Source organism: Haliotis cracherodii, unplaced genomic scaffold (genome assembly GCF_022045235.1).
Source record: "Haliotis cracherodii isolate W230 unplaced genomic scaffold, xgHalCrac1.p SCAF_12, whole genome shotgun sequence".
NCBI classification, from domain to species: Eukaryota; Metazoa; Mollusca; class Gastropoda; order Lepetellida; family Haliotidae; genus Haliotis; species Haliotis cracherodii.
In genome coordinates this window covers 10,270,143-10,283,574 of record NW_027266267.1, presented here as the reverse complement: position 1 = coordinate 10,283,574, position 13,432 = coordinate 10,270,143, and the positions used below count along the sequence as shown (strand labels likewise).

Here is a 13,432-nt window from a genome sequence, read left to right as displayed (position 1 = left end):
GCTCCACCCATACCATTTTACTAAACACGTCTATAACGCACAAGATATACTTATACGAGTCATTCTCGCTAGCCAAAGACGCCATAACGGTCAAATCCATTTGCCACAACTGGTCGCTTGTAACGATAGACGAATTAAACGAATCTCTCTGAAACTTATTTCGTACATCTCTGTGCAGCGTATACGCTGTCTGACTTTCTAACCAGTTTTGTACCATTCCACGCGTAGGTTTATTGCGTTTCCTAGTCCGACCTATAGCATCCATTAAAGGTGTAACGCCGCCATAACTCGCGACATGCTTTCTGTCGTAATAAACTCTTTTTAACCAATCAGACCACTTTTTACTTAGAATGCGTGGCTTCCCACGATAAACTTTTTCTCGAACTTTTTGTTTTCTTCTTGGGACTCGAGGTGTAAATTTGTTCATGTTCAGTGTCTTCGTGCCCGTACTGCCACTCTAACTCTCGCCAACGTCGCCTATTACCTATCATCTCCCTATTTAAACCCTGTTCCTTTAATAACCCCAGGACGATATCCCAACCCTTAGGGGGCGAGGCTGTCGTTTTAGTGCGAGATAAATCCCTTACGATATCGGCAACCCTATGATCTCGTAAAGACTGACCATCGACCTTTAACCTCCCATATTCGTCCCACCCCAATCTAGGATGTTTTGTTATGCGTTCCAGTATCGAGAGAGCGGTATTTTTATACGTTTTAGGTAGAGTTTGCAACGTATCCGACACTACGCTAAATCCGTCGTGACTGGTCTGGACTGGCTTTTGCTTCGGCGGTATTTCGTCGACGGATAATGCCTTTCGCGGCTTTTCCTCCTGTATTCTAGCTCGACGTTGTAAACTTAAAGCTTTTTCTAAGAGACCGTTGTATTTCTGTAGCCGGTCATAGGAAGTAGTGTCGTCGTTTTCCAGCGTTTCTCGAATCTCGTTTAAATTAGTTTTCCTCGACTGATTGAAAATAAAATCTTTTTTCAATATACCGTTATCCCGTTTTTGCGTCAGAGTCTCGTATAGAGAATAGGGGATTAAAATCATACGTCTGGCTTGATCCGATGACATTACGATACTATACCCGACAACACCTTAATAGCCAGAGGCGCTAAAACTGCCGCTAATGCCCCTATAAATCCTCCTTTTTGCTGTAGTATTCGTTTTTTATGTTTTACAGACCCTCGCTTTTTTCTGAGCTCGTGTAGTTTTGTTCTGTGTTTGAGTAAGGATTTTCTCTGACTGACACTCATCGGTACGTGTCCGAGAAATATATTCGACGCTACCTCGGATATCGCGTCTACGACTTCTTTAGGTAAATGACGTATAAGCTTGTTTCTAACGCGAGGCGTCGCTCTACACATAAAGTGTAATATATCGGCATTTTTCTTCACTATACTCTTATTCATGACTCTTCCCAAGATGTAGCCGGAGGAATGTCTAGCTTCAATTTGAGACGGTTAGCGTTAGATTTATTCTTTTGTACCCCGCACGTCTTCGGCTTAGTCACGTGATTATCGATCGTTTTCGCCGGATTTACGTTAACATTTTCATCGTCGGTGTCGGTACTACTCCCTTCTTCCGAACTAGTTTCAGTTGTAGATGTATCGTAGTCACTAGTGTCGGTGAAGTCGTACTCAGACGTCGCGCTTTCGTCACTACTGTCCCGGGAATCGCTACTACAACTTTCGCTACTATAGGCTCCATCCTTATCAGCACTATGCACGCGGTCCCACGATTTACAACCTTGTTGACACCACGCCATGACGATATCGAATGATGAGGGCGAGGTAATTTCGTGTATTAATACCTCTTAAGGTCGACAGTGTCACCCTTTATACCCATACGGTTGGACTACGAGTTCTGATTTTATACGTAGAGCTGCCCTTTAAGGCGTAACAGCGGTACCACGAGACAATGCGCGTAGACCTCTAGGGTTAACCTCTTATAATACTAGCATCGTTATACCGTTCCCCTTTAAGGCAATGGATGTAACGTTATGGATAAACACTAGCGCATTATTTTGACAGTTATATACCGTAACGTAGCGCTTTAAGGTAACGCGTGTTTGCGTTACGAGTAAGGTATGTATACATCTATTGCCCCGTCAAATATATTCCCTCTAAATCTATACGTTTCGGGTGTAGCGGGAGTCAGATCTAACATCAAATAAGTATGAGGCAATTTCGTCGCCTTGTAATACGCCTCTCGTATAAATTTTATTTTCGTGGGATATACTTGACGAGCTAATGTTTCGATTTGAGACCCATCTCTCGGGTTTTTATAAACTACCATATGACTACTATTTAAACTTATAGCTCGATGGTGTTTCGTTTTAGCAAATAAATTTTGCTGTAAATATATCAGTGATACATTTCTGTGACTCGACTTTTTCACAAACCATCTAAGTAACTCTGACTCTTCCTCTGACGTAATATCGCCCAGAAAATCGTCTACGACTATCCAACTCTTATCTCGAACTAACATTTCTGCTTCGATGACGTTACGTATAAAATATATGGTTATACCGTGTTTCTCGCAGAAAGACGATATTTCATCGTACAGAACCTGTTGTTCGCTAAATACCCACACGATGACATCGGGTTTTTCGCACAGTGGTAAATCGTTATCTAAACTCTGCAGCAACTTATATACAAAGGTTGTCTTTCCAACACCGCTACTTCCACTTATCAATACGCGGAAAGGGTGTTTAAACGTGAATGTATCCCACGATAGTTCTACGTGTCCTGACATGTCGGCGGCAGTCCACCTAATGTCGAACACCCGAGCAGAAAACGTTATAAATATCGAATAAAGACAAAGGTGAAATTGGCTTTAGTGAGTGAGTGAGTGGGAATGGTTTTACGCCGCTTTTAGCAATACTCCAGCAATATTGACACCTGAAATGACCACTAGAGACGGTCAGAATAAAGACAAAAAACATTGAGAACGATTGATGTATGTTTATTCTTAGAAAACGTGTAGACGTCACGGGAACAAAGTTGTCAGGATGACCGACGCTACAGGTAAAGGGGTCATCGGTAACGACGTATTAGTTCCACACCGACAGTCCATTCGGGTTACACTCCGAACACATATAATAACCCATTTGGTTCATATGGTCGGCTTCCATATAACACGGTACGGTTATGTTTAGTTCGGGCACATAATCGGGCAGCGCAATAAAACAGTGCAGCAGACTCTCCAGCTGATTTGGCAAGAGTTTAATTCCCGGGCGGCTGTACGGTTTTATCGTGTCTTCTTCGCCATTCCAATACCATTTGCGAATGTCCAGTCCGGGGTAGTCTGATTGCATATTAGCGTACACATTCCCGCCGAGATGACATTTGAATTCGCCGCCTTCGCCGCCTTCACCGCCTTCTATAGTTTCTTCGATCCTGGATCTGTTTGACACGAGCTCATTCCACCGTTGTAATGTTAAGGTAATACCTCGTTTGGTTGGGATGTACTTTTCCCCCGACCTTCTGTATTCACGTACATGAATTTTAAGGACACCTCGCCAAGTAGACGCTACCACGAACACATCATTGCCGAGTTCCAGGTGACAGCGCTGACCGTTGACGGGACGTGAGCTATCTGACATGTTTGCAAAGAGTAGTTTGCTGCAGGAATGAAACACGTAGATGTTCGCCAATAAATAGTGCCTTAAATCTCCGCCCATTGTCCGAGAAACGTAGTTATTAGATAGCACAAGTTAGATTACCTATACAATTCTCTGCATCTGGTTAGCAGCTGGTGTGCATGTGTACAGTATCGGGTCAGTATCTGGACAGTATCTGGACAGGATCTGTCCAGTGTCATTCAATGATATTACATGTATTAAGTTTATCTCCAACTCGTAACCCTTCGACTCATGACCGCTGGTCAACCCTTATGATAAGAATTATTTTAATGAAAAGCCGTGGCGACGAGAATGCTGTCGACCCATCTGTGCCTGTGACTAGGTGTCAAAGTGGTGGGGTAAGTTTTCCACTGACCAGTGTATTACAAAGGACAACTATTTACTTAATTAGTGAGAGGACACGTGACCTCTCTTTGTCCTCGATATCTCCTTTAACATCGATGCATTCGTAATTGAATCCGGCTGTCGTGTCAGCATAATATTGTTTGATCGTTATCGTCCATACATGACATTTAATGACAGGTAGTTAACTGCTATATTAACTGGTGAGTGCGCCTTTCGAAAGTACATTTCTACGATACGATCATGGCCCAGGAACAAATAACCGAGTACCTGAAGACTTTGACTTCTGATAACCTAGACAAAGTTCTCGCCTTCTTAGAACATCTCCGCGAGGAAGAAGAGGATCAACTATCGGTCACTGTTGAAGATCAGTTCGAAAATGACGATGATGACTCGATCTTAGTAGAACACTTAGAGAATGTAGAACGAGAAATGTCTACGCAAGCTGATCTTGAGGTATGTTTGAATTGTTTTCTAAAATACTAGTGTGTAGCTAATGTATTTTATAGACACATTTATTATGTAAAAAAACAAAAACGTGTGTAATTGTACCGTTAGTAATGTATGGAATTATTACCGCTATTTTAGAAAGCATCTGAAACAGACACTGATTCGTGGAGCGATGGCGTCACTGATTTGGAGCTATTGGCAGGACTATTGGAAGCCGAAAGGGTCAACGAGGAAGATGATGATGACGTCATAATTGCGAATGTTGAAAACGTTCCCGCTGAACAGAGTCAGGATTTTGAATCGGATTTCGGGGTATGTTGTTTTTTGGTTGTTTTTGTTTTTTTCTGAGCTAGTCAAAGCGTGCAACCACTTACCGTTCAAATTGTTTAACGAGTATGAAAACCTTGCATATACTATAAAATAGCCTGAATTATATTTTCTATTGTAGGAAGAGGTTTCGTGGTCCGGCAACTGGGACAACGAAATATTTACCGTTTCCTATGACACCCAGGATGATAGCGATCATAATACGGATACGGAGGTATGTTTAAACCGAGTATAAAAGTAGTGTTTTATAACGTATTCGGCTCTATGTAATCTATTTTCTATAAATATATTCGTATACGATGTACGTGTACTGAGGTGTATTCTGGTAAATCTTTATTTACTATTTCCTATATTTTCGTTCAAGGAACTGATCAATTGCGATACATCGGAAGACATGTCTTGTGATGTGGGAAACCTCATGATTTCCACGAGCGAGGAAGAATCAGAGGTCAGTACTGGTGAATTTTACTGACGATTAAAAAGAATGTAATAAAACATTTGTACTGAATTCCACGTTTTACTTATGTTCACATGCTACTTTGAGTATAACTATTTCTCGACAATATATTTCTTCGATGTAGACGAGTTATTATATTTATTATTTATGGCCGATTCAAGTTATTTAATATAGCATCAATTATCATTCTTTGTAGGGTGAAGATACTGATAGTACTCAAGACGTTGAACAGTTGGGGGGTGAAGTTGAACCGTACGAACTCGAGATATTCGAACGACAGAGGGTTCGAAGATTCAGACTCAATGTCAACAACTACCGCTTGCGATTTAATCGTGAGTGGTTAAATGTTCAGAGACCCGAGAATTTACCAGTCGTCTTGAGAAGGATGTTTGACCGTATACTGGAGGATCTACGTCATCAGGTAGATGGTCAAGATAATGACAGAGTAGGGTTAGCTATTCGTCATCCAGCTTTGGACGCTCCAATGAGGATAGGTTTCCGTCGCCATATAGAGCTAAGAGGAGAAGACATTATGAACCTGATTAAAAAGTTTCATCAAAGTAATGTCGATCTCGCGGTAGATGATACTATGACCATCGAATTTTTACACGTCGAGGATCCAAACCGTGTTGGCGAAGGAAGAGGTCATAGATCTAAAAAAGCTCCAATAAGTATAGAATGTTTTAAAGATATGAAGAGGTCTATTGTGAAGATAAGGAACAATGATGATCTCTGTTTTGCTAGGGCCCTTGTGACAGCCATACACTACTGTTCAAAACCCGAACCGTTGGACAGAAAACATCCCGATTATGTCGCCTGGCGTAAAAAGCTCAGATCCCTGACAGAAATTCGTAAGAAAGGTGACAGGCAAAGAGATGAAGCGATTAACCTAATGCAGAACGCTGGGATTGTCGTGGGTCCGTGTCTAGGTCGGGAAACATGGGAAGCATTAGGCAGACACCTGGCTCCTACTTATCAGCTAAAGATATATTCAGCAGATATTTTCAACAAGCTGATGTACAAAACCCCCGTTGTAGATGCTGAAAACATCCTACATCTGTTTCATAATGACAATCATTATGACGTGATCACTACCATGACAGGATTCACTGGATATAATGGATACTGCGAAGTTTGCGATATTGGCTACAGTACAGTCAACAATCATAAATGTACCCGCGACTTCCACTGTTATCAGTGTAAACGGCCTGGTTTTTGCGGGGCTAAGATCAACATGGGTGTGAGCTGTTTGACCTGTAATCGATGGTTCGTCAATGTCCGATGCTATCAACGTCATTTGACACGAGCCATCGATGGAGCGTCTATCTGTGATGTGTTTCATCGCTGCAAGCAATGTCTGGAGGAATTTAAAACGTCGATTGATCACGTTTGTTCGGAAAACAGAGACTGTAAGATTTGCAAGCAGTCCTTGTCTCTGGACCATCGATGTTATATCCAGCCAATACAGGATGAGGAAATGATGCAGCAGTTGCTCCAAGGGATGCCGGGAGCGTCTCGAGATTGTAGGAAACGCGATATACCCCAGGAAAGGGCCAAACGTCGATTCATATTTTACGATTTCGAGACCGCTCAAGACACCGGTAAACACGTGCCCAATTTATGCGTGACACACTTAGGGTGTGGGGGATGTATTGGAAACAAGTCTGACAACTTGTGCGATACCTGTCCATGGCGAGCTGAAGGAGAGGGACCAAGCCGAGTCAAGGTATTTAAAGGTGCATCCTCGCTGAACGATATGGGCGACTGGTTGCTCAGGGTTGCCGACGGTGGAACGAAGAAAAAGGGAAAGAAAAGAAAGAGACAGTCAGACGGTGACTCTGAGGATGGTACGGATGAAGGGGACGATGATGAGGAAGAGGCCATTATAGCCATAGCCCACAATTATAGGGGATATGACGGTCACCTTCTGCTACAGTATCTTCATAAGAAGATAGTGAAACCTCCTGAGATACTTATGCGTGGTCAGCAAATACTGCAAATGAAGGTTGGTCGAGTGACTTTTAAAGATTCACTAAATTTCCTCTCCATGCCTCTTAAAAACTTCCCGAAGACCTTTGGATTGTCGGAGCTGCAGAAGGGCTACTTTCCTCATTTCTTCAATACTGCTGCCAATGAAGATTACGTCGGACCTTATCCCCCAGTTGAGAGTTATGGCGCTGACAACATGTCTATCACGGATAGAGAAGCTTTCATGAAATGGTACGATGGCAAGATAGCCCAAAATGCTGTATTTGACATGGGGGAAGAAATTTTAGCCTACTGTCTGAGTGATGTCGATATTTTGAGGAGAGGATGTGCTGCCTTCCGACAACTCTTTATCGATCAAAACCGGGTTGATCCCTTTAACGATGCGATAACCCTCCCCATGGCCTGTATGCTGGTTTACAGACAGAATTATCTTCCTGAAAATACGATCGCCATTATCCCACCTCTGGGTTACAGACCTCATGTTCGCTATTCTATTCAGTCACTACAGTGGTTGGCGTGGTTAATGAATGTTGATCCAACTTTGGACATACAACATTCACGAAATGGTGGTGAAATGAGATTTCACTGTTCCAATGGAAAAACCTACAGCGTAGATGGCTTCGACAAGAAGACAAAAACAGTGTACGAATACTTGGGATGTTTCTGGCACGGCTGTGCTAGATGTTATAAAACCAGTAGAAGTAAGCCTCATCCCACCCTGGGAATCTCTATGGCCGAGACTTTACATCAAACCCACTTCAGACTGGCTTTACTAAGAAACCATCCTGAGGTCAACGCTGTAGTGACTATATGGGAATGCGGTTTTCAAGGGCAGACAAAAGAGAACCCTGAATTAGGCAATTTTCTCAAGGGTTTTGAATATCTACCCATGCCTTTGAACCCCCGCGATGCTTTTTTTGGAGGGCGTACTAACGCTACCAAATTATTTCATGAGGCTGGGGAAGATGAAAAAATCATGTATGTGGATGTGTGTTCACTTTACCCATACATCAACAAATACGGTAGATACCCAGTGGGTCATCCAAAGATAGTAGATAAGCCGGACGTGTCGAGACTGTTTGATTTACATGGTCTCGTCATGTGTCGCATACTCCCACCAAAGCGGTTATACCATCCCCTGCTTCCCTACAGAACCTGTGGCAAACTCATGTTCCCCTTATGTAGGACATGTGCTGACTCTCAACAGCAGGAGACGTGTTCCCACACCGATGAGGAGAGAGCCTGGGTTGGGACTTACGCCACGGTAGAAGTTCAGGAAGCTGTGAGGGAATGCGACTATGAAGTTCTACACATATTCGAGGCTTGGCATTTTGAGGAATTTGCACAGTATGACAAGGACAGCAGGCAAGGGGGATTATTCACTGACTATGTCAACAATTTCTTCAAGTTGAAGCAAGAAGCCAGTGGACCTCCCGAACAGTGTGAAAACCTTCAAGAGTATGTCCAGACCATATTCGACAAAGAAGGCGTGAGACTTAACGAGGCAAACGTAGTGAAAAACCCTGGACTCAGAATGTTGGGCAAGGCTTGTCTCAATAATTTCTGGGGTAAACTGGCTCAACAGGAATCGGTTACTAAATCAGAATATTTGTCCGATCCAATGACGTTTTTTCATATGCTATTGGATGAAAGCTTACGGGTACAGAGCGTACTGGTGATCAATGATAACCTATTGTTCGTCTCTTATGAACCCGAGAACGATTATCTCACACCGCACTCGGCTTCCAATGTTGTCATCGCCGCCTGGGTGACTGCTCAAGCTAGACTAAAGCTTTACAGCTACATAAAACCATTGGACCGGCGAGTGCTCTATTTCGATACAGACAGCGTGATCTACGTACACCGTCCAGAAGAATGGAATCCACCGCTGGGCGATTCTCTAGGAGAACTTACAGACGAATTGGATGGGAATTCCATTCAAACATTCGTATCGGCCGGTCCGAAGAATTATAGCTATTTGCTAGCCAAACCCAGGAAGGACGGTACACAAACTACCTGTAAAGTGAGAGGCTTCACTTTGAATTATCAAGCCAGTAAGAAATTAAACATGGAGACCATGAAAGAGTTGATTATTAACAATGGTGAAGATACAATAACCATTGATTATCCTTCTCAGATAATCCGGGGAGGCCTGCGAAAAAATAATGAAATCGTGTCTAAACACGTGTCGAAGAAATACAGACGTGTTTATACAAAACGTAGACTGCTTTCAAATACAGAGGGAATACAGGCAGAAACGCTACCTTATGGCTGGGTTGAATAGATTCTTTTTAGTTTTTTAACTGTCATTTGATATCTGTATATATTATTATTACTATATTTCATGTGAAAAATATGTATCTGTAGTCATCAGCATGTTTGTACATTATACGTGTTGCACTTTGAATACACTGTATTATTTGAGGCTTGATTAATACCTGTATTCCAGTTTTGACAACTACTGTACGTCATCGTTGTGTATACCATGTAACAATACTGAAGTTTGTTTTATAACTATATGTGTATGTATGAATGTATGTATTTAATTCGATTATTGTTGCCTAATTGTTGCAAAACATTTTATAATAAGAGCTTGAATTGTTTTATGGTATTGATTCTGTACATATTTTCATTAATAAATAATTATTGTTACCATATGAAAATAGCATATGTTTTTTTTATTTACTTGACACGACGAGTAGTCGGGCAAGTAATATCGTTATTACGGGTGCTACCAATGAGTGGTAATGTCTGATTGGGCTACGCTTACCGACAGTCACGTGGTTGTCTGGAGTAGATTAGCGATTGGTTTAGACTAGTCACGTGGTTTAGCGTGTGGTCAACACCCTTGGATATTAATATCTGATTGGTCCACGCTTACCGACAGTCACGTGGTTGTCTGGAGTACATTAGCGATTGGTTTAGACTAGTCACGTGATTTAGAGTGTTGTCAACACTGCGAGAAGACCATTCGACTCGAGAATGTTGGAGAAAGGAGACGTGTAAATGCTAAGCTCCACTTAAAACCACAGGGCAGAAAAAATTCAACACAATTCTTTTATTTTAGTATGCACTAAGTCTAGAATAGCATTCACTAGGTTTAATTATGAATAAGTTACATATCAGCGCTCAAATCATAATGGGATGGGGCCCTGGGTGGAGGGGTGGGACCCCTGGGTGGGGGAGGGGCCCCTGCGGGTAGAAATATATGACGTCATTACTCTGGGTTGGGAGGTGGGACCCTGCGGGTAGAATCAGCCAATGGGAGGGCTGCAATATATGACGGGCAGAAATCAGCCAATGGGAGGGCTGCAATTAAAAAACGGGCATAAGTGCACTGTATACTACTGACGACACATTATAAAAACAGGCAGTAGATCGCCAGCAACCAACATTAGGCCACCATACTAGGGACCATGGGGACTTATGGTACCTACATGCTACCCCAGCCGGATTTACACCATCCCTCTGGCAACTGGCGATGGTCAGAAAGATTAGCCAAACAGTTTAAAACAACAATAACACTACGATTAAAATCAAAGTGAAATGAAAAAAATACTTTGAATGATACCGGACTCACGTACCCTCTCAGGGGACCAACTGTTTTACGATACTTCAACGTGAGGACACAGCCACTAACAATCTCAGTTATTAATTCATTCTACCAAATTAAAAATCACTTACTTTATACTATATATATTATAATCAAAACGTATCTATTAATTCTATTTCTTTTAAAAAGCTAATTATTAAATGAGACTAAACATTATTAAAAAGATCTATTATTGATGTTGCAATCAAATATGTATCCCTTGTGATAGAAAAATCAATACAGTCAAGCAGTACATGCTTGACTGTGATTCTTTCATCACAAGGGATACAGAATGGAGGATCCTCACCTTTCAATATATATTCATTAGTTATCTTGAATGGCCAATACGACATCGTGGCTTAATGAGTGAGTGAGTTATGATTTTACATCGCATCGGCAATATTGCAGCCATATCGCGATGAGAACAAGTTTATTATTATAAAAATACCTGTCGACAAAGGACAGTAAAACAGTAAGGTAATTATCACAGTGTAGACATAAAACTTACCTGAGCAATATCAAAACAAAGAAGTTTTCAGTGTATTAGTTATTAGAAAGTAAAACCAGGCTATAGACCACTGGTAACCAAAGCTAAACCACCTAACTAGGGATCATGGGGACTTACAGTACTTTTGCTTCCTGCATGATTCCCAGCAGGATTTATGTCATCACTTTGGTCACGTGTGGTTGTATGAAATATTAACCAATATTAAAAAATCAAAACACAATCAAGGAATTAAAACACTAGTTGATGTTAATTACTTCAATATAGATGGACTCATGTGCCACAGTCAGGGGGACAATAATTTTACACTACTTTAACCCCCTGAGTGGCACCGCCTTCGTACATTTCAGTTGACAAGAATATCCAACTATTCTAAAACAATTCAAAATTTATCAAATAATAGTATTTCTTTTAAAAATCCGAGTATTAAATGAGCACTGGTATTATAAAAAATATCCTTGAAAGACGTTGAATGATAATAGTTGCCCCTTATGAGAGAAAAATCAACACAGTCAAGCAAAACATGCTTGACTGTGATTCTCTCATCACAAGGGACACAAAATGGAGGATCTTCACCTTTTAAAAGATACTCGTGTGTACATCGACTGTGTCCAATACGACATTGTTGCAAAACAACTTCGTCTCGAATGGCAACCCAAGTAGGTATACCCTATTGTTGGTTTTATAGCATAAAGTTTGTTTATACCTACTTGAGTGTTCCACTTCTTTTGCATTAGATCTGTGATGTAGGATCTAATTATTGGCTTGTAATCACTGTAAGGTTAAAGAAGTGGTGTTACTGATTTGTTGAGTGCTGCCTTTGCAGCAGTATCAGCCATAGTGTTACCAGCAATTCCAACATGACTGGGCAGCCAGCAAAATACGATGTCGTATTGGGCAGTGGCGAGGGTATTATTCAATTCTAAAATATTAAGAATCAGCGGATGATCTGAAGAACAATTATGTATGGCCTGAAGGCATGACAAGGAATCAGAAAAGATGATGAACTGTTGAGATGATTGGTTTTGAATGTATTCCAATGCTATAAGAATAGCATTGGCCTCAGCTGTAAAAATAGAGCTAGTACCAGGAATTCTCGAAGACACTCTTTTAGATCCAATGACAGTGGCACTTGAAACTTTGCCACCATCCTTTGAACCATCGGTAAAAATAGATCGATGAGAATCAAATTTGGACCTTAATTGGGCATATTCTTGTTGATATACCAATGGGTTGGTGTCAGATTTCTTTAGGGTAGTTAGAGTTAGGTCTACCTCTTGTTTAACTAGTTGCCAAGGAGGTGTAGACAGTAGCCGGGAAGGTGAGATAATAGAAAGATCAATATTAGCTGCTGTAATATGTGGCTGAATTCTGAACCCCAGAGGAGGAACAAGTTTTGGTTTGGATTGAAATAATTTGGCATACATGGGATTAAACACACAATCATATGCTGGATTCGAAGGGTTTGAGTACAATTTAGTCACATATTGTAACGAAAGTTTGATTCGACGTTGTTTTAGAGATGGCTCATCGGCCTCTACATATAGGCTATCGACTGGTGAAGTTCGAAAGGCTCCAAGACAAAGTCTCAGGCCTTGATGATGTACTGAATCTAATAATTTTAAGTTGCTTTTACAGGCCCCACCATAAATGATAGAGCCATAATCGAGTTTGGAACGGATGAGAGAACGATATAAATGAAGGAGTGTTGTCCGATCCCCTCCCCATTTTGAACGAGAAACAACTTTCAACAAGTCAATTGCCTTCAGACATTTAATCTTCAGATATTTGATATGTGGTAAAAATGTTAGATGATTATCAAATATAATACCCAAGAACTTGGCTTCCTTAACAACTTTAATAGGAAAACCAGCCAAAAATAGTTCAGGGTCTTTATGCGGCTTATATTTGCGGCAAAAATGGATACAGTTTGTTTTGACTTTGGAGAACTTAAACCCATTCTCTAGACACCATTTCTGTATTATATTGAGGCATAATTGTAGCTGTCTCAATAGTGTGCATATTTTTACCACGAGAAGATATATTAAAATCATCTACGAAAAGTGACCCATCCACTGCATCATTTAAAACCTTTGAAAGACTATTTATTTTAATACTAAATAGA

At 41.1% G+C, this 13,432-nt stretch overlaps 2 protein-coding genes across 2 annotated transcripts; one reads left to right on the top strand and one right to left on the bottom strand.

The window, feature by feature from the left end:
- Positions 1 to 3,054: 3,054 nt before the first annotated feature.
- On the bottom strand, positions 3,055 to 3,606 carry LOC139456987 (uncharacterized). Its single transcript, XM_071238446.1, has one exon. It carries the CDS (start codon positions 3,604 to 3,606, stop codon positions 3,055 to 3,057), a length of 552 nt encoding a protein of 183 aa, XP_071094547.1.
- A 624-nt stretch (positions 3,607 to 4,230) lies between these two features.
- On the top strand, positions 4,231 to 9,494 carry LOC139456986 (uncharacterized). Its single transcript, XM_071238445.1, has 4 exons — positions 4,231 to 4,443; positions 4,576 to 4,749; positions 4,886 to 4,978; positions 5,418 to 9,494. Exons 1-4 carry the CDS (start codon positions 4,231 to 4,233, stop codon positions 9,492 to 9,494), a joined length of 4,557 nt encoding a protein of 1,518 aa, XP_071094546.1.
- The last annotated feature ends 3,938 nt before the right edge of the window (positions 9,495 to 13,432 follow it).

What these genes read in the sequence shown, in the direction of transcription:
- LOC139456987 (XM_071238446.1), bottom strand. Translation starts at nt 3,606, where the DNA reads ATGTCAGATAGCTCACGTCCCGTCAACGGTCAGCGCTGTCACCTGGAA.
- LOC139456986 (XM_071238445.1), top strand. Translation starts at nt 4,231, where the DNA reads ATGGCCCAGGAACAAATAACCGAGTACCTGAAGACTTTGACTTCTGAT. An exon ending in CTACGCAAGCTGATCTTGAG is followed by an intron (nt 4,444 to 4,575) that starts GTATGTTTGAAT and finishes CCGCTATTTTAG; the next exon opens with AAAGCATCTGAAACAGACAC. An exon ending in ATCATAATACGGATACGGAG is followed by an intron (nt 4,979 to 5,417) that starts GTATGTTTAAAC and finishes CATTCTTTGTAG; the next exon opens with GGTGAAGATACTGATAGTAC.